At 38.2% G+C, this 21,629-nt stretch overlaps 1 protein-coding gene across 1 annotated transcript; it reads right to left on the bottom strand.

The window, feature by feature from the left end:
• Positions 1-1,408: 1,408 nt before the first annotated feature.
• Positions 1,409-12,242, bottom strand: LOC147855109 (lipase-like; the record flags this gene model as incomplete). Its single annotated transcript, XM_087330586.1, has 9 exons — positions 1,409-1,772; positions 1,996-2,072; positions 2,244-2,438; positions 2,538-2,699; positions 2,785-2,857; positions 2,948-3,015; positions 5,344-5,391; positions 5,522-5,587; positions 12,117-12,242. Coding segments are annotated over 9 exons (1,005 nt in total), but the record flags the coding sequence as incomplete, so codon positions are not given.
• Positions 12,243-21,629: the final 9,387 nt, after the last annotated feature.

Raw genomic sequence — 21,629 nt, 5'->3', positions numbered from 1 at the left:
TATGTGGAATGCCTCGAAAGTAAAACAAAGTACTCCTTAAAGGAATTGGTGAATACCAAATATTTTAGGTGAATCCAAGGATGGTTTTCTGGTGTGATCATCGTAGTGAAGTTACCAATATTTTCCCACCTCCTAATAGAGGCAATTGTTCATTAAAATTTTCTTGTGATAAAGTGATGAACGCTTACAAAGTTTTTCTTCAAAGTTATCATTTAAAATTTCTTGTGATAGTGGGAATTTGGAAAGGATATGTTTAGTTCCAAGTTATCATGATAACATATCACACATCACCAAATCCATCTTTCATCTTACAAATCATTTGTTAGTTTTATGACTATTTACTACCAAGCGATGTCTTGTGTGGATTTACTAGAAGATAGTCTTGTTCATTCATGCATATGCTTTCTTACTTTATACCTAACAACACTCTAATGGAGTTTTGGGCACTATAGTTAGTGCAGCATGAAAATTTGAATGTACAAAAATGCACTAAAAGGTGTTTGTTGTAGATATTTTTGTTGTAGATGTTTGTTTATAAAGGTTTTCTTCCAAGTTATCATTAAAAATTTCTTGTGATAGTGGGAAAATATGTTTAGTTCCAATTTATCATGATAACTTATCACCCATCACCAAATCCAGCTTTCAACTTACAAATCAGTTGTTAGTTTTATGATTATTTACTAGACACGAGATGTCTTGTGTGGATTTACTAGTAGAGAGCCTCGTTCATTCATGCATATGCTTTCCTATAGCTAAGAACATGAAAATTTGAATGTACAAATATGCACTAAAAAGTGTTTGTTGTAGATATTGAGTTACACAATTTGACTAGAGTTCACAAGCATTACTAGAAGTTTAAAGAATATCAAAAACATTGACAAACATAATACATTCCCTTGAAGTTTCTCGAAACCTGTGTCAAATATTCATTACTTGTATATGTACCAGGCAATACTCATTTAGTTAGAAGCACTCATGCTTATAAAACCTTTCCATTTATCATAATATACCTGGCACATCATGTTTACCATCACTAAGGGATTGATCTTATTCTAAACAATAACCTCCATTGCATGCATAAACACTTCCGACACCTCATATCCTAGTAACATTGTATGATCAAGTATCAATTATAGAAAAGATTTTCCAAGAATACAATATGAAATTTTAACAAAACCATTCCACGCATCAGATCTAGCATTACACATGTAAATGGATATGAATCTATACCCCAAAAGATGCACAATATCACACTTATGTCGAACCAAACCTTTGTCTAACATCACATGTCAGGAAAATGATCAATTTATGGCAGCACATCAATAGATATTGTGAAGATCCTTCCAAAGTTTTTAAAGATACCAAGTAGTTGCCTTTCTAGTAGAGTACACTCAAAGGACATGAAAGGGACAACATCAACATATGATATTCACAAGAGAAAGAATATTACATCATTGGTCGAAGTAAGCTTAGTAGTTGTTTTCAACTACCAAGGTATGTGTAGCATTGTTCATGAATAAACAAAGCCATGTTTTTATATACACAACTGATTTCTATAAATGGACCTTCTATGAACTGTTGATCAAAGCAATTGCCACCTTCTGTCCCCAAAGCCTTCATCACGTACTAATGGTAACTGGATAAAGAATCCACCTGACGTCACCTCGGTTACATTGTTTTGCAATATGAACGAACATGTACTCCATGTATCAGCTTGAAGAAAGATCCCAAGGTAACATAGATGATCTGAGATGCTATTTCCCACCACAGACCTATTCAAAAATCATAGAAAAATATACAATTGTTGGGACAATGATAATGGATAAATTCACGCCTTCCCTAGCCTCCTCTAAAAATATCCTATGCAAGTGAATGGTACATAGTTTATCTCCCACTTCATCCATTTTTTGTCCCACCATCAAAAATATGTTTTTCTATCATGTTCTTGGAAAATGCATCATAAGAGGACATAACAGAGATGTACATCTGTAATACCTGCTACAATCGGGATCCTCCCCAGAGTCATTGCATATCCTGATCGATTCATTCATTCCATCCTTGTAAATCCATATCTTAAATAAAATAAAAAAACATTGTATGATGTTATATTCCAATACTGGACATGAGTAACTGGTTAGAATCATTAGAACGACATACCCGGCTCTTCCAAAACATATATAACCAACAGTTAACGTTATATTCCAAGATTGGAATTACTATATGCTTGAAATACAATAGAATACCTCTTTTCCAAAATGGTGGTAGCTTTTTTGAGGAAAAAGGGAGTAATACGGTGGTAAATGAGGCACCATATCGTGGTTATGGGTCATCCGGTAAGTTTTGGGCAGCAATGCACTATAATATGATGCAAACACACTGTTTCCAATCCTAGGCTGCCCAAAGGTGATTGTTTGTATGTCATCAATCCCATAATTTGCCTACCAGTGTAGCAGACAAAATTCTTGAATTTAGTATAAGAATGAATTGCTAAATATTAAGCAAAGGATATATTTTAAGTACTGTGCACGACGAGATACCACTAGATCAAGTGAACAAAAAGCAGCCATGGCTCCTCCCATGGAGTGCCCAGTGACCATAATTTTTAAATCTTCTATTTCCTTCCGAATAGCCATAATAGCTGCTATAATACGAGGTCGAAGAGTGGTATTATGATATGCTGTATAGAAACCCCGATGAACCTGAATAAGAGCAAAATTAAATGTGAGACAAAAAGATATATAGAAAAGAACTCATAGAAGTTTGTACATATGTATAGTTGTTTACCATAGCACCCGTAACACCAGGATATTTTAAATCAAGCTGCTTGAAATACAGATCTTCCATCCAGTTTTGAATGCTAAAAATGACGCCCAAAGAATCGTACCTTAGCAACAGTCAGACGATGGTAAATCACAACAAAATTGAAATACGATTTGGTCATTGAGACCTGTTTTCTTGTGTTCCTCGAAAAGCAACCACAATAGCATTCAAGTCTTTAGCAAGCCCCACATATGCCTGCATGATTGAAAGAATCGATTGGTTCGTGTTCATTCACAAACATACAATATGTGATTTTTCCTTACATTTGAAAAGCCATATTTATAAGGCCCATCATGTGAACAAACTTACAAAACCTTTGTATTGTAATCATTTAAAGTCATAATGTTAATGCAGTTTTTAGTTTCATCACGATATCTGCTTTCTGTAACAATATGGTTAAATGGACACTGAAACAAAATATGAAACAATAAAATAGTACAATCGAAATTCAAAAGCTTGACAGCCTTTTTAAAAAATTACATAAATAAATTATTAAATAATGTTATGATCCCATATACATATAATTCGTTGAACTTTGGGCGCTAAGCTGAAAAAAATGCACTACACACGGATGAGGTTTGAATTGAATCGCAAATGTTCAAAACCTAGTATCAGAAAGAGAAGAAAACTACTTCTGAAAAGCAGCAGTAACCCAAATCTTAACTTGCATAAGAAACCCTATTTCTGGAAAAGCAGAGGAGCATTTCTTTCTACACTTAACAATTGCTCATATGTAATCTCTGCGTATTATGAATTCTGGCTCTTTTATTATAGCTTTAAAAGCGATAGTTTTACCAAATTTTCTTTCTTACAAGGTTTGCTTTTATGTTTTGGATCTTGGCAAAAGCTTGCTTCTGTTAAACTGCTCCACGCTTATTCTTTGTGTAACTTATGCGGTTAAGTCTCTTCGTATTGGTATCTTATTGACCATCTATTTATAGACCAAATATTTCTCAATTTATTCATCCATTCATTCAAACCTTTGTTTGGGTGGAGCATTTAGGAAGTATTCCAACCCTATTCTCATGCTCATGTTCTCACCTCATACTTGGATGCCTCCTCCAATGTTCAGGGTTTGGATTAATGACCAGTTTGTTTCACTCAGTCGGTCTCTAATTTGATTTTCTACGCTCTATTCTCATGTGTTCCATGCTGCTGTAATTTCTGTTTGCCCTTCTCTCACAATGTTTTACTTGGTTGTAACTGTTTTCGTCATGATCTAGCACAGTTGCAACCCAAATCAAAGAAGTGAAAACCACATTTGTTATTTTCACCACATTTGGACACCTCGTGCTAGAAAAACTGTTATTTTGGGGTGTGCTGGATAGAAGAGATTTGAGGATTCTGATTCAAGGGTGGGAGCTAATATGGAATTTGGGGTTTGTTAGCTGTTAATTTTTAATCTGCTCCCTTTTTTATCATATTTTAGGAAAATACTGTTTCTTAGTAAAATTTAGGGATTCTGATTTCCTCCTTTCTGATCAGAATTTAGAATTTTCTGACCTGTGGCTTACTGATCGGAAATCAGGTTTTTTATTCGTATGGGTATGTTCTCCCCAAGAGTTATGTGGTCTGTGGTGCATGATCTTGTAATATTTAATTCTAGTTGGATTAATAGAGAAATAAATATGGGGCGTCTGCTGATGCATTGTTTTCTTGTAAATATCTGATTCTATTTGGATTAATAAATAAACATCTATGGTGTGCCAACACTTGGGGCCAATCAGTGTTTTGTGATGAACTTCTACGATATACTCTTAATGGGTACTGATTGAATAATGTTAATCATTGGTAAAGATGTTCAAATACCCACTTCAAATATTGTTCAGAGAGATTTCAAGGTTCCCACGTTAATGGCCATTTTGCGCAACAGGGTATTATAACTCTTTCCTTAGTGAGCTCACATGGCACAAGCTTTAGTCCTGAATCACACAACCCATAGAGGGAAAGGGTAACAATTGAATTAAAGAGCCATTTGGTTCTTGGTTTGTGAAACTGCATATATGAGCACAATGTTTTTCTAGAGATCCATATGCTGAAAAGCTACAAACTAATCATGCCTTTGTTGCCTCTCTCATGGAGAAAGAAAGAAATATTAACGTCTTTTCAGAGGGAAAAATGGCCTATGAGACCAAACAAGAAATTACATCTATATATGTATTATATATGCATGAACATTCTATTTACTGAGTACTACTTATTTTATTTTGATTTGTTGTTCTCAAAGACAAGACAACACTTAAGATGTAATCTCTTGTTTGGTCTTATAGGCCATTTTGGCCTCTTAAAAGACGTTAATATATCTCTCTTTCTTTCTTTCTCTTGTGCATTGACTACCCACACAAGAAACATATTCTATCACTTTATAGCTTCCCCATATGAGCGTTAGAGTACCCACTTAAATAACGCATATTATATGACAAAAATTTGTATTTACGTATGCCTATAGACTACAATGAGTTATCTCACCCATATACAGTTTTGCCAACAAATAAAACTCAGAAAAGTAAATTCCATCCATACCTGAAGACAGTGTTGTACATCGACAACCAGTTCTGTCATCTTGAATCCCTGCAAAAAAGTAATATATAATCAATCATGATGATTATCTCCAACTGTGCCTAATCCACCATGAGAACACATCAAGATATCAACGGTGAAAGATGCGCCACATCGCCAATTAGATCTGATGAATTGTTACCTTGGTATGGCCATTGCACCTTGTGCAGTTCCAAGAAATAAGAGAATCCAAATCGTTAACATATACCTGCAAAAAAAGATGATTTGATTCCCTAGTAATTTACAAACAAAAAAACTAACCAAATTGTTTATGCACATCAGAGACTGTATAGAGACGACGACTATATATTGTAATCCTATCCTAAAATTGTTAAGGTAAATTCTCAGCAGTTCAGTCATAGAAAGTACGACATCTGCGATAAAACAATACAACCATAATAATTCTTTGGGATCGATTTGAAGTATAGTCATTCTTTGGATTGTATGTGGCTTTTCAAAAAAACAGCTGTCTCGCACTTAAGAGAGTGAACAGTTTGGTTAAATATCAGATAAATTATTTATGCAATGTGTGCCAAAACTCTCTTAGAGAAGGTGTTTGCGGAAAATCTCAGTAACTAGAGTGTACAAAACAAACCATAAATCTCAGGACAATTTTCCAACATATACCCATGGAATTGGATATCGAGCAGGGTATTCTTTTGACAATATCTTCTTTTCATTATATTCATTCAATCCCTCAGTACAAAAAATGCTTGTTCTTGCCAAGATCTGCATTTAGTTTCTCTGCTTAGACCTTATTGTGTTGCCAAAATGAGTCTCTTGGCCTCCTCCTTTCAACTGATATACAGATTCACAATTAACTCCATTTTAGTTTCCGTAAAAAATACATCAAATCCAAAATATCAACGATCCTTCTGTTGCACTCATTGGATAAGAAATCCTTAAGCATGACGTCAAATGTTAAAGACATCTTCCTTGTGTGAACCTATAATGCTCACCATTTCCATCCAAAGCGTTCATGGTTGCCGTGTACTTTCAAATCTGTACTGCATGAATGAAATTTGGGGATTCCTAAACATCATATTACAATTGGGGAAAAGAGCGTGTAAAGTTGTATTTATCTGTTTAAGATTAGTTTTTCGTGTTGCGAATATTAATGTACATGATATGTTGCACTAGTACTGCACTCAAAAAGGGCACTGATTATTCCCAGACCTTCTCTATGTCTAGAATGTCTCTCCAGGTACATTTCTGCATTTCATAGCTTTCACCAGACCTGCTTTCTAGGTGTGCATCCTTTCATCAACTTCTCATTGCCACTCTCTTCCTTTGTGCTTGCTGTTTCTGCAAGATTTATACATTCTTGTCTCAACTTCTCCTTCTGTCTCTGCATCTTTAGTGTTTCCTCTCCCACCCAATCACCATTTCTAATCCTTGAACCTGAATCTAGGAATTCTACACTATAATTTTGCCAGATCAGCATCAATCCCATGGAAGCTGGCACAAGTTACACGAATGCCCAAGAGTCTGGTTTCAAAACTTGTCCCAAATCCAAATATCTGCATTCCACGAGATGTGCACTGCATAGAGGACATGTGGATCATAAAGATGGGAAAGATCCAATGGACAAAGATGTACCTTAAATGTATGAAGATGAACCAAGAGATGGGTGTCATCACAACGGCAGAGAAGCATAGATGGCTCAACTCTAATACATGGCAACTATTGTTGGTTGTATCTCTTTAACACTTGGCAAACCATGATTTGATGTGTCTTTTAACACTTGGTGACACAATTGGACACGACTATTGACCCTTGATGAACATGTATTGAGATAGCCCAAAAACTTGACAAGGAATCTGAGCTGAATTATGCATATGATATAGAGATTCTTAATATTATACTCAGTCTTGTGTATAATTTGTTGGAGGGTGCCAGCTCCAGACCTGCACTCTCTTTCATCTTTATTATCTCTCTCTACATTCTCTCTCTTCCTAGATTCTTATCACTCTAGAATCATCCTTCCTTAATGGTGACTTGAAAGAGGAAGTTTATGTAGAACAACCTCCAGGTTTCGGGATTTCAGAGTGAGAAACAATGGTCTACAAGTTACACAAAGCCTTGTATGGCTTAAAGCAAGCTCCCAAAGCTTGGCATGACAAAATTGATACATTCTTTCTCTCTCTTGGGTTTCCGCATTGTTATGCTGACATCAATCTCTATGTCTTTTTCCAAGATAATTTGTTATGCTTGATCATATTGTATGTTGATGACCTTCTAATGACAGGGTTCCTTGCATCTAAAATCGAGGAGCTCCACACCTCAAAACCACATTCGAAATGATTGATCTAGGACTTCTCAATTACTTCTTAGGTATGGAGGTCTATCAATCACATGATGGTATCTTCCTTAGCCAACATAGGTATCTCATGTAGCTCCTTGAGACCTATGGCATGTCAAATTGCAATTGGGTCTCTTCTTTACTTAACTTACACCACGTATGATTGTCCTATAGTGTGAGTATTCTCAGCCAATTCTCAAGTGCTCCAAGACAAAAGCATTGGCAAGCAGCTATTTGATTTCTAAGGTATTTGGCCAACACAATAGAGTATGGTCTCTCTTTTAGAGGCAGCATTGAGCTTGTTGGCTTCTCAGACACTGATTAGGGAAGGTGAATTTCCACATCTAGCTATTGTTTTATGTTAGGCTAAGGCTTAATTTCTTGGAAATCAAAGTAGCAAATTTTGGTTTCTACTTCATCTAAGAATGCTGAATATCGAGCCTATTTGGATACTTCTTGTGAGTTGCTTTGGTTAATGCAACTGTTTTGTCAATTGGTGTTTTGCAAGAATCTCCTATTGAAGTTTCCACTGACAACCAAAGTGCCCACGCAATGGCACACAACTTAGCATTTCATGGTAGAACAAAACATATTGCTGTTCACTACCATTTTGTTCGTGAATTAGTGAAATCACATGTCATCAACTTGGCATATTGTCCTACTCAACAAAATGTGGCTGATTTGTTTACTAAGACACTTCCAAGGCAAGCAATTGATCAGCTCCTCGGTCGACTTAATGTTGGACCGCCATTCTGGAGCTAAGAGGAGGTGTTGGAGAGTGACAGCTCTAGACATGCACTCTCTTTCATCTTTATTATCTCTCTTCTACATTATCTCCCGCCATCTCAGGTGCTTCCGTCGCTTCGGAGACCTTTTCATTCTGGATCAACCTATACTAGAGATCTTTTGAAGAGAAAAGTTATAATATATCTACCTTGAGAATCTCACATGTGCCAGAAACCAGATTCTTTTGTCTCTTTTTATCTTATTTACTTTTATATTTGCTGAGTAATTTTTATTTTATTTTGATTTGTAGTTCTCAAAGACGAGACAACACTTACGATGTAATCTCTTGCTTGGTCTTATAGGCCATTTTGGCCTCTTAAAAGACGTTAACATTTCTTTCTTCCTAGATTCTTCGCTTTCTAGAATCTGAAACTCTTTAAATGCCTTCTCTCTCTGCCACTTTCTTAAGATGTTCCCTCTTATTCCTTGTTTATTGTACATGTTTGGTAGTACAAGAGTCACTTAACTACCAAACAACCATTTCACCGACATTCCCCAATTTTCTATAAATAGGCTATACCAGCCTCTTTTGTAAGAACTTTATTTTTTGCTGATGCTTGCAAACAGGCTCTACTCTTTGGTTGTGTCTCTACTCTTTGCAACTATTTTACTACTGCTGTCTAACAGCCTTCTCACAGCTTGGCTGTGTCTATTTTTTCTAACTGTTCCACTACTGCTATTAACAGCTTTTCTCACATAATTATGCAATAAGTTAAAGAGTAATAAGTTTCGGATAACAAGTGGCGACCCCTACAGAGATATTTGATGATAAAAACACCATGATCAAAAGAAAGGCATCAATCCCACATGAAATTATCAAGGAAGAACTAGGAACTACAACATTGAATTGAACCTTGAAGCCCTTTCCTCAAGTGATCAACATTCTGGAGAGACTGTGTGAATCCCCCACCAAAGATACACCCACCTCATCTTAAGACATCAAAGAGGCTAGCAAGAGAAACACATCCCTGATATTAGTATGTATATTTTGTGTATCTAGTTAAAACTCCATGGCAAAATCAATCACCTCCTTCCCTTCCAATACAGCCTTGACTATCCTTTTTAGATCTAAACCTCATAGATCTGAATCATGTAATCAATATGGACATTATGAAACTGGGTACAGAATGGATTTGGATGAACCCACCACTTCAGTGTTGGTATGTACAATTGAGTGCCTGGCTAACACTTAATAGCATGGAAATTGACAGTATTCCACCCTTCTAATAGAACCTTAATTGCTCCTTTTTGGACCTCAATCATATAAAACTGAATTCACCGCTCCCCATAGGCACAAGCTTGGAACATTACAAGAATAATTTCCTACAAATATCATCAGATGGGTTTTTCAACCACCCTCAACTACATGGATGCCTATCTCTCACCATTGTGGTAAGTTGGCTTTTTGCAAACGGCCTAGACATTAATAACTGACCTTCTCTTAGGTACAACCACGAGACCAATAAAACTTAATCTCCCATGAGAACCATCATAAAGTAATATGCCAGGAAATATGGCAAATTTACACTCGACATAAATGGATCAACTAGAGCCAATCCCATCTAAAATGTTGCACTATAAAGAACACTTCATGCAATTTTTTATGTTAGGTTTTATTATACGGCCAAAATATCTAGATACGTTCTTACCAATGCACTAAGGGTTACCATTGGACAACTTACTATCATCTCACCAACTTGAGATTGAGAATGGTCGTGCTAATGGAGTCCCAGAGAGGAAAGGATATGTAGATTATGTCACATAGAGATAGAGGATGAGTATCACTTGACATGCAAGTGTCCAACTTACATTGAGATAAGGGCAAAACACCAAGACATACGAGGACCCTCTCCCACCCTCTCCAAACTATCAGATACTGCAGCTATAAAGACACTAGGTAGGTATACCCTACAGTTAAAACAACTGAGAGGATAAGCTACAAAATGTTAACTATAACCTTTCTAATATTCACCAACATATAACCAATGAAATTTTTCAGGGACAAGCGGGGATGATGAGCATGGACACACCTACACCACTCAGCCTCACCCTCGCCGAAACAGAAAACCAAAGAACAGCCAAACGCCCTCGAATACCGGGCCTCAAAGTCACTCATTTTGCAAACGCAATTAAGAAGATAAGGGAATGTGAGTTACACTAGCTAGAAGCTATGGTTGGGATACCTTTTACATCGGGACCATGAGCCACACCCGCATTAAAACCCTTTGACCTCCCACTCCTTTTTGAGAGACTTGGATAGAAATGAAACTAGGCCTAGCACATAGCCATTTCCTCAATAGAATATGTTACACCATAACATTTTTGGTACCATACTAAAAAACTCTTTTATCTACGCTTATTTTATTTTTATTTTCGATGATTGGATCAAAATCTCATTTTGTTGTAACCAATTCTCATGGGCCAATTTTGGTATTAGAAGACGTTAATATTTCTTTCTTTCTCACACCATATATGTCACAAAATTGGAGAGTTTGTTGGGGTAGAGGCCCTACATGACCCCCTTATAGTGTGTGCATTTGTATAGGCGTATTTATAAAGGCCAAAAGTCACTTATCACTTTTTCGTTATTTTTGGGCCAAGTTCAATGTGAACTTAGCCAACCCTAAATGGGTCATATAAAACCTAAGTTAAGAACGTTTTGGATCTCACTTCAAAGGTGAGCTCCTCCAACTATCTCTCTCTCTATCTTTTGAGCCATTGCTCTACTTGGGTGACTCCTAAGTGTTCCTCAGCCCTATTGACATCATTCCTGACCCTTTAAGAGTTTTCACTTTACTTGGGTGACTCCTAAGTGTTCCTCCAACTGCAGATAGAGACAGGAATAAATGGCGCCAAAGGACAACCTCTACCAGCTATGCTCTTGGGACATTGAAACTGAGCACCATATATGCCATTGCCTAGTTTTCTGTAATGCAAGGTGAAGATATTGTTGCCTCTTTATGGAAAGTTTTGAACCCTTACATGAAATTATGGACTTAATGAAATACGCCTAGAAATCTTCTTGCTCAAACATCAACGTGACCCGGAGAAATTCTTGAGAAGTAAATCCACATCCAGGGGACAAGAGACATTCCAACCCAGCCAGACAAAGAACAGCCACTGACTTCTTCATACCACACATGGCTGTACTTCAGAGCACCCTAGAGGTCCATCACCTGAAAAGAGCTATGTCTTTGTCTGTCACAAATAACAGCCACGACCTCCGGAACCTCTTCCATAACCTTGGTATCTAAAAAATGATAAAATTCACCATTTCCCACCATACAAATCTTTGGACAATATTGTAACCCTTTTGGTCAGGATATTCAATGAGGGACATACTAAAGATGTGCCTCAGTTTTACTGTTAATTTTGTTTATACAATATCTCTTACATTTATGATGAGATACAACTATGTCAATTCTATTCATTTTTCTGAGCATTTAAATTTATATCTGAGTTGCATTTATAGATTGAATGTGCTTATATGGATATAAATATAATATATCTTTGAGTCCAGATGTTAATCCTCTTTGTGTTGACTCAAAAAATCCTAAACATTTGCAAGTTAATAAAATAAAGGAATATTTCCAAAAATGAGATAACAAAATATTTCAGGAGTTTTGAGAATAAAAAACAAAGCGCTTACCACAGAAGCATATTCAACAAGAATTTCAGTGAGATTATGATCGTATTGAAAATCTTCATCTGGTTCATCAGATATTTTGAGCCCTGATTTCAAAACAAAAAAAACAACATTCTTAGGGAAGAGACATTGTCAGCCTAAATTTGAACAAAGGATTTCTATGGTTTGAAACTTGCCTCTTCCCGCCATCACAGATTGAAAAAGAAACATAAGAACCAAGCACCATAGTGATTTCCAAATGATTTGGTGATCGAAAAAATTTGAAGCCATATAAATACCTATAGATAACGAATATGCATATCTTCGATTTCAGTACATTTATGACCTCCAAATCTTCAAATTATCCAACATTAAACCAATGTTGAACTGAAAGAAATAGATTAGTTTGAAACAAAAAATAACAAGAATATTGAGCTATAGTTTAAAATCACTTCAGTGATGACCTAATTGACAGACAATCCACAAAAATGATAATTATAATATTAGATTTAAAACTAATAATAAAAATCCTAAGCTATCATTTATAATTACCGCAAATGGTATGAATTCCTCAGTAACCGAATTCAAAACCGTATAAAGAAGAATTAAGTGCATGCATTAATCCTAGTATCCCCTAACAGTATACTGAAGAGGAATTGAGAAAGACGTATAGGTAGATGAGGAAAAAAGGCCTCCAAACGAGCCTAACATAGTGCAACTTTTAATAAAAGATCAATAAAAGCGCTAGCTTCTTTTCCAAGACTAACCTGATGGCGCTGAAACAATAAAAGAATATCGATTGATTTGATTAAAATGATGAAATATTTGCAATCCTGAGAAAAACCCAATTTTTTTTTTTCCAATAGGGTTCCTGAATCGAGCTCTAGAACCTCATCTTTACATATCCATGTACATCTCCAACGTCCTTTGTTCAGACTGACGTGATGGAGATCAGTGAAACTTAAAAAGAAGACCAACAGAAGAAGATCGATCAGTGCAAGTACAAAAGAGAGGGGATGTTTTCTAGTCTGAGAGGTGCCCAATTCTTTTCTTGCAAATGGGTTTCTGGACCGAGCTCTCTAGGATGCGATCTTTCATGTATCATTCGACATGGCCACTGTTCTGAATTTAGGACGAGAGAGAGCAGAAGAAGAAGAAGAAGGAAGAAGAAGAAGAAGAAGAAGAAGAAGAAAACAGAGAGGCACAAAAGCTTTTTCCTTGAATGATGCTTCTTTCATACCCCTACCCTGTTTTTTGTTTTAGGAAATTCCACAAAATACCCCTAGACTTTCTAGAAACTCTTAAAATGGTCCCCCATTCTTTTCCTTCATATGAACTAGCAAAGAGACACACACACACACACACAAGGTCATGTGTTCAACCCTACATAATACATTCCACATCATTGGTCAATTAAAAGAATACGTATGGAGTAATAGAGAGGTGAGAGTGTTGTGTTTTGAACCCAAGACCTAGGATTAGCAGCCTAACAACTTACAAATCAAGAGAGGGAGAGAGAGGGAGGGAGGGAGAGATGAGGGGTGTGCTATAATTGGAGTGTGTGAAATGGGTTCTTGTTTGATGGACACCATAGGGTGCCACAACAAATTTGTGGTATAATTGGAGCGTGTGAAATGGGTTCTTGTTTGATGGACACCATAGGGTGCCACAACAAATTTGTGGTATAATTGGAGCGTGTGAAATGGGTTCTTGTTTGATGAACACCATAGGGTGCCACAACAAATTTGTAGACTAAAGGAAACTTGATTCGGCAAATTTTGCAACTATGTCGTACAGGAAGGTTGTACCAAGAAGAGGTAGATATATGTCATTGAGTATTACAACACCTAATAGGGTTTGCGTTAATGTCATATTGCTACTGATGAAGTCGTTGAGGTAGCAAGATTCTGTATTATCATATTGTTTTTAATACAAACATGGATTTATGAAAAGAGAGAGAGAGAGAGAGAGAGAGAGAGAGAAAGAAAGAAAGATATATTAACGTCTTCTAAGGCCAAAATTGGCCCATGAAACAAATGGTTTACAACAAAAAATGGGATATTTACCCATTCATCAAAAGTAAAAAATAAAAATAAAAATAGAGTTTTAAGCTAAATAGTTCTAGTAAAATAAAATAACAAACATGTTCTACAATGAAAATAATGTTATACTAGGCCTAATTTCATTTCCATCCAAGTCTCTCGAAGAGAAGCGGGAGGTCAAAGGGTTTCGATGTGGATGTGGCCCGTGGCCCCAATATAAAAGGTACCCCAACCATAGCTTCTAGTCGACGTAGCTCACATTCCCTTATCTTCTTAATCCTTTCTACTCCGTGTCGAATTGTTTTGAAGCCCAACATCCGAGGGCGTTTGGTTGTTCTTTGCGTTTCAGTTTCCTCAATAGAGAGGTCGAGCGGCGTAAGTGTATCCACATTCATCGTCTCCCCTTGTTCCTGAAATTTTGCACTAGTTACAAGTTGATGAATAGTAAAAGGGTTATGGTTAACACTTTGTAATTTATTCTCCTTATGTTGTTTTAGCTCTAAGATATACCTACCTAGTCTCTTTACATCTGGGGTATCTAATAGTTTGGAGAGGGTGGGAGAGGGTCCTAATATGTCTTGGTATTCCACTCGTATCTCGGCATAAGTTGGGCACTTGCAAGTGAAGTGATACTCATTCTCTATCTCTATGTGGCACAACCTACATAGTCTTTCCTCCCTAGGGACTCTATTAGCCTGACCATTCTCAATCTCAAATTGGTGAGAGCATTTGATAAGAATGTACCTACATATCTTGGTCGTGTAATAAAACCTAACTAAGAGAAGTGCAATAAGTGTTCCTTATGGTACAACATTTTAGATGGGAGTGGCTCTCGTGGGGTGATCCATTTATATCGAGTGTAAATTTGCCATATTTCTTGGTGTATCACTTTATTACAGTCTTCATGAGATATTAGAGTTTGGTCAATCCAATGGTTGTACTTAAGGGGGATAGGTTATTAATGTCTATGCCGGTTGCAAGTAACCAACTCACCACAGTGTTATACCAAGAGCTAGTGTCTCCAGACGCATGTAGGGATTGAGATGCCTCAAAGGCTCGATGGGATATCCTATCTTGTGGTTGGCTATGTATCTGATGAATAAAAACTCAGAGAGAGAGAGAGAGAGAGAGAGAGAGAGAGAGAGAGAGAGAGAGAGAGAGAGAGAGAGAGATGGATGTAGCTCAGTTGGTAAAGACTAGATGATCATGGGTTCAACCCCTACATTCCACAATGACATTTAGTGAAATAAGCGATATCTATGGAGTAATAAAGAGGTGAGGAAATTGGGTTTCGAATCTTGGAGGTCAAATATGACCTATGAGACTACATTTTATGCGATGCATGTGAAAGTGAGTAGTGACTCTCGAAGTTCAAGAACTTTACTTGGAGGTGAAATATGACCTATGAGACATGTAAAGAATCAGGTATGATTCTTGTGTGGCGGAAGATATGTGTGTTATGTGTACGTGTGAGAGGAATTAGAGGAGAGATGAGAGAACACAAGATAGATAGAAAAAGGAATACTCAATAAGAAGGTGTATATTCACAAGGAGAATAAGAATTACAAAAATGTAGCATTACAAGGAGTCACAACCGACCTAATATGAAGTATCAGGAGGGTGCTTTATATATAGTCACACTCTCTCTTCATTAACTAGCTACAACAACCACTCTCTCTTGGGGAATGTGAAGACTCATAGTCACGGGGAATATGTAAATCATTAGTTATGTGTCATAGAATATGATTCTATGACACGTAGTTAACGTGTAGAGAGTAGTGGTGTGACTCTTGAACTTTGAGTAATCATAGATTCTCAAAAGGTGTGTTCACACGTTGCACTATGTTGAGCTTGATTCTCAACACACCCCCTGAAGCTCAACTTGGGTTGGTTCCTTTCGATTAATGTCCACTTCGGCTGGTATCCGATTCAGACGATATCCGGTGTCCACTTCGGCTCGTACCCGGTTCGGACAGTATCCGGTTCTCGCTTGTACTCCTCCTCAAGCTTGGCAAATCAAGGATCATCAATCCAAGATCTGATATGAATTGCCAAAGCTTGTCAGCTCTTAGGACCTTGGTGAAGATGTTGGTTGTCTGAATATTCGTGTTGATGTGTAGAAGATCGACATCTCCGACTTGAACACTCTCTCGAATGAAGTGGTAATGCACTTCGATATGCTTTGTGCATGCGTGGAACACCGGATTCCGAGCCAGATATATATTGCTCATGTTGTTGCAGTAAATGGGAGTCAGATCCTTGATGGGAACGCCTAGATCCTTCAAAATCCTCTTGAGCCATACGGCTTCACATGTAGCTACGGTTGCACCCCTGTATTCGGCCTCCGTACTCGAAAGTGTGACGGTAGGTTGCTTCTTACTACTCCAAGATATTGCTCCGCTATCGAGCGAGAAGACAAATCTAGAGGTCGATTGTCGATCAACTTTGTATCCGTCCCAGTCGGCATCCGTGTACCCTTCGAGTCAAAGTAGTGTGGCCGATGTGTAAAGGATGTCGTAATCCATTGTGCCGCTCACATATAGTAATACTTGCTTAGCGCAATCGAAATGGATATCTCGCGGAGTTTGCATGAATTGGCTAAGGAGACCGACCAAATAGTTGAGGTCGGGTCGTGTGATTGTGAGATAGATGAGGCTCCCGATCAGTTGTCGATATTGAGTCGGCTCACACTCGTCTGTGCCAGAGTCACCATCTAGTTTGAGGTTTTGATCGAGAGGGGTTGACACAGATTTGCACTCTGCCATCCCAAACTTGTATAATAAGTTGAGAATGTAGTATCGTTGAGAGATCATAATGCCGGTTGGAATCCGAATTACTTCGATGCCTAGGAAGTAATGAAGTTCCTTCAAGTCCGTCATCTTGAATTTGTTGGAGAGGAGGGATTTCACCTTATTGATGTTGACAAAACTTTCTCCTCCAATGACCAGATCATCCACGTATAGAACAATGACAATTGAGCTTCTAAAGTCGTTTTGTACGTAGAGGGAGTTGTCGGATTTCGACATCCGAAATCCGAATTGATGAAGACATTGCGTAATCTTCGAATGCCAAGCATGTGGTGCTTGCTTGAGGCCGTAGAGTGGCTTCTTGAGTCGGCACACGGCTTTCAGATGAGTATGCGATTCGAAGCCGGGTGGTTGTACCATGTACACTTCCTCTTCTAATTCACCTTCAAGAAAGGTGTTCTTGACGTCCATCTAGTGGAGGTGCAACCCTTTCATTGTTGTGAGTGTGATCACGGTCCGCACAATCGTCATCTTTTCCACCGGGGCAAATGTCTCTTCGTAGTCAACTCCATGTGTTTGTGTGTATCCTTTTGCTATGAATCGAGCTTTTTAGCGGTTTACGTAGCCGTCGGCGTTATACTTCACCTCGTAGATCCATCTACAGCCAATCGTCTTCTTATGCGGTGAGTGGGGAACAAGATCCCATGTCTTGTTTTTGGAGAGTGCTTGCATCTCCTCATTCATCGCTTCAACCCATCGGGCATCCTTCGCAACGTCGGAAAACGTTTCCGGCTCCCGTACTGTCGCTACATTCATCATAAAGACGTAATGGTATGCCATATAATCGTTGTAGCCGAATCGGTTTACGGGGTTCTTTTCACGAGTTGATCGACGGAGCTTCTCATTTGTGGATACTTAAGGCTTTCTTCGTCCATTTGTCCGGATGTCAAGGCCTTCGAACTCGCTATCGAGGGAGTGAGTCGATTCGTTGCCGTCGACGTGATCGTCTTCATACGTCGGCATTTTCGCGTCCCCTTTGTCCAGCTTCGAACTCGGCCAAGATGTGCTTTGATCACTTGGAGGCTCTTGTGGCCCACTAAGCCTTGTCGTAATCGGGCTTTCTTCATACATGCACGTGAGCCAATCTTCGGCTTCTATCTCTATTTCGACAAATTCCGGGCTGAGCGGAATCGGAGTCGAAGTTGTCTCTTGTGCATACCAAGATGTGGACTCGTCGAAAACGACGTCTCAACTTACTCGAGATTTTCGAGTTGAGGGGTTATAGCACTTGTACCCCTTTTGATCAAGTGAGTATCCTATGAGGATACATTTCTCCAACTTCGGGTCAAGCTTTTGTCGTTTCTCATCAAGGATGTGCACGTACGCAATGGAGTTGTATATCCAAACATGTGATAGGTCCGGCTTCTTTTCGAAAAACTTCTCGTGCGGAGTAAGTTCATCGATTCATGAGGTATACGACCGTGTTAGCCGCTTCTGCCTAGTACGACTTCGGCAAGTGCTTTTCGTTCATCATGGCCCGTGCTACTTCGAGGATGTGTCGATTCTTTCATTTGGCCACTTTGTTTTGTTGTGGCATATGTCGACACGAAAACTCTTGCCGAATTCCTTCTTTCCGTAGAAAAGCCGAAAATTCGTCGGAGAAGTGCTCCCCTCCATCCGACCGAAGACCTTGTACATGTCGGTCGTGGCGTTCTCGACTTTATTCTTAAAATTTTGGAAGTGTCTGAACATTTCACTCTTTTGCCGCATGAGGTAGATCTAGGTGTGCCTGCAGAAGTCGTCGATGAAGGCCACGTAGTATCGGCATCCGCCAAATGTAGCTGTTTGAGTCGGACCCCATACATCAGAATGGATTACGTCGAGTACGCCTTTGCTCACGTTCCGCTCCTTTGGAAATGGGTGCCGATGTTGCTTGCCAAATTGGCAAACGACACACACACCTTCAGTCTCTTTCTCCTTGAATGTCAGGAGCCCGATGATGACTCCTTTCGATTGCATTGCCTTGAGCTTTTGGAGGTTGATATGGTCAATCTGCTTGTGCCATAACTCTATGTCGGAATCGGCTTTCGTGCCCTTTGCGAACATGGTTGATTTCATCTCGTGCGAGTCGAGAATGAACATTCGGCCCTCTCTTCGTCCGCGAGCGATGAGTCGGCCCTTTTTTTCAATGAAGCAACCGCCTTGATTAAATCGTACCTTCATCCCTTGCTAAATAAATTTGGCCGACGGAGACCAAAATCTTCAGAATGGTTGGTACATGCAAGACATTATTAATAAAAGGTTGGTTATCTTCTTTGCCGAATGGGACATTGTCGATGTGTCGAATTGGATGCGTAGTGTCGTCTCCAGTTTGACATAGTCGGGATGTTCCGGCTCTTGAAGTTCTCGGAACCATTCCTGATGAATGTCATATGGTTCGAGGCACTGGAGTTGACGAACCATACATCTTCCGGACCGGAGGCACTAGTTGAAGTAGAAGCAGACATAGAATTTGCTCTATGTCTCATCACGAACATTCCGCCACGATCGTCATAGTCGGAGTTGGTGGCGTAATTGGTGAGTTGTCGGCTAGTGGAAGCCGACTCATGCATCTTCTTACGGCACTCTTCTTCGTGGTGATTGATTTTTCTGCAATATCCGCATTCGATTGAGTTTTGTCGACTTGGACCGGAATGGAAGCTCCCCCTTCTTCCGAAGGTTCCTCGATAGCTTCCATCTTGATGCTAAAATTGCGAGTTGTTTTCGTAAGTCGGGCCTAGTCCGCCTCGTCCTTGGCCGAATAGGTGCAAACTACATAGTATAATATGTAAAGTTTTGTATGTGGAGTGCTCAGGAGAGCAAGATCATCAAATTCAAGTTATATGAAACATTGACAGATTAGCCAAAAGTACAACGAGAAGGACATGAGACATGATTAGGCTAGAGACAACAAAAGGACATAGCTCAAAATGATAATGCATTATGTGGAATCTAATGGGCCGAACGAAGGAAGAGTGAATAGATGGGCATGTTGATTAACATTTTGCTCATACCAAGCATCCTTAGAAGACAAATATAGGTGCATGCAAAAAGTTCTACTATTTTTATTTGATGAGGAGGCATATACGCCTATAAAAGAGATAAGAGAGCTCCTCGTCATGGATAAGACTATGGTGTAAGATGAAAGCGTTGTTGAGATTTCAATTAGGGTCAATGTTGTGAATCAAGAGGGTGTGTAAGACCAACAACAAGAAGCAACATAGCCATCATCTGTTGGGACATTGCATTGAAACTTGAGGATCCCCTCCTGAAGCTCTACAAGTGAGTCATATACTCCTCTATCTCATCTACTTATTGCCATAAAAGCCACTCCACATAACAAAGTTGAGGTTTCCTATCGTATTTGATTTAGTTGTAAGTTTTTGATGTAATATATTAGTTTTTATATCCATATAAAATTATTTATGGTAACCTATTGTGTAATATACATTGTGATTGAACAACAATCATGACATATTGCGTGGCGCATAATTTTGAGCACGGATTTCATGGAAATTGGATCTCAAAAGTTCATGCCAAAGGAATCATAGCGCACACACAAAGTTAGTCATGAGGGCTGCCAAAAAAAAGAATGCAAATTTAAGGTCTGAAAAGTTATGATGAATCGATTTTTTCAAATGACAAGAGTGGAACCCGCCACGTTGACCAACGTCAAGGTTCTATCTACGAATCGAGAAAAGCTTAGAATTAAGCTTTTAAATCCCCCTTTTACTCATACCCATGCTTTAACACTCCCCTTTTGACATTATTAACCCGCTTATACTTCATCACCTAAACTTTTAATTTGGGAATTAAAGACTCACGGTTACTCACCCACAACACTAAGACTTCATTCACTCCCTAAAATACCAATAAACTACATTCACTATACCTAGCTTGAAATGAAAATCTCTAGTAATTTAGAACAAGGTTTGCATTGATTGATCTGTTGCATACCATGTTTAAACATTTCATACAATCAACCAAACTTTGATGAGAAATTTTTTTTCCTCCATCATGGACGGTTTTATAAAAATCTATCCCTCTATCGGAAGGAAGACTTAATAAAACATGTGTCTCTCTTAGAAGGAAAACTTGACATACATGACTCCATATGTACATGAACAGCACACATAACAACATAAAAGAAGTTGTTAATGCATTCACACGTACATGTTTAGACTTGCAAACAAGCATATTGTAAGGGTTAATGGAAGAAATTTCTCACATAGTATCCTTAGGACTTACCTATCTACTAGATATTATGGCAAATATTAACTTCCAATTTTCAAAGTCATGCATGTAAATTGACTAACTTCATCAATGCATGTGCCAAAAAATATGTTACCAAATGATACCGCATATGAAAATAATGGAATGTATTAATCATTCAATAACAAATTTTGGTACTTCAATGAAGTTATGTCCTTCTGATCGAATCTCATGTCATTGACCCAAGGAGTGCCATTACTATAAGTTTGTAGTTTTTGTTAGGCAATTACAGGGTTTGCCTGTTTCACTTTTGTACTATTGAGGCCTTGCCTATAATTTACTGTAGTTTGAACAATGCAGTTTCTGAAAAATATGATCAATTGTAAAAGATTGCCACATAACAATTTGATATCATGCCATACATATGTTGTGTACTGACTCAAAAAGTGCAATTGCCTTCTGTATGTGACTCAGAAAACATATTCCTTCTTAACTTC

Source organism: Azolla caroliniana, unplaced genomic scaffold, assembly GCF_043228905.1.
Source record: "Azolla caroliniana isolate FFs.n. ecotype wild unplaced genomic scaffold, voAzoCaro1.0.p SCAF_14, whole genome shotgun sequence".
Taxonomy (NCBI): domain Eukaryota; kingdom Viridiplantae; phylum Streptophyta; class Polypodiopsida; order Salviniales; family Salviniaceae; genus Azolla; species Azolla caroliniana.
This window is presented reverse-complemented; position numbering and strand designations above follow the sequence as displayed.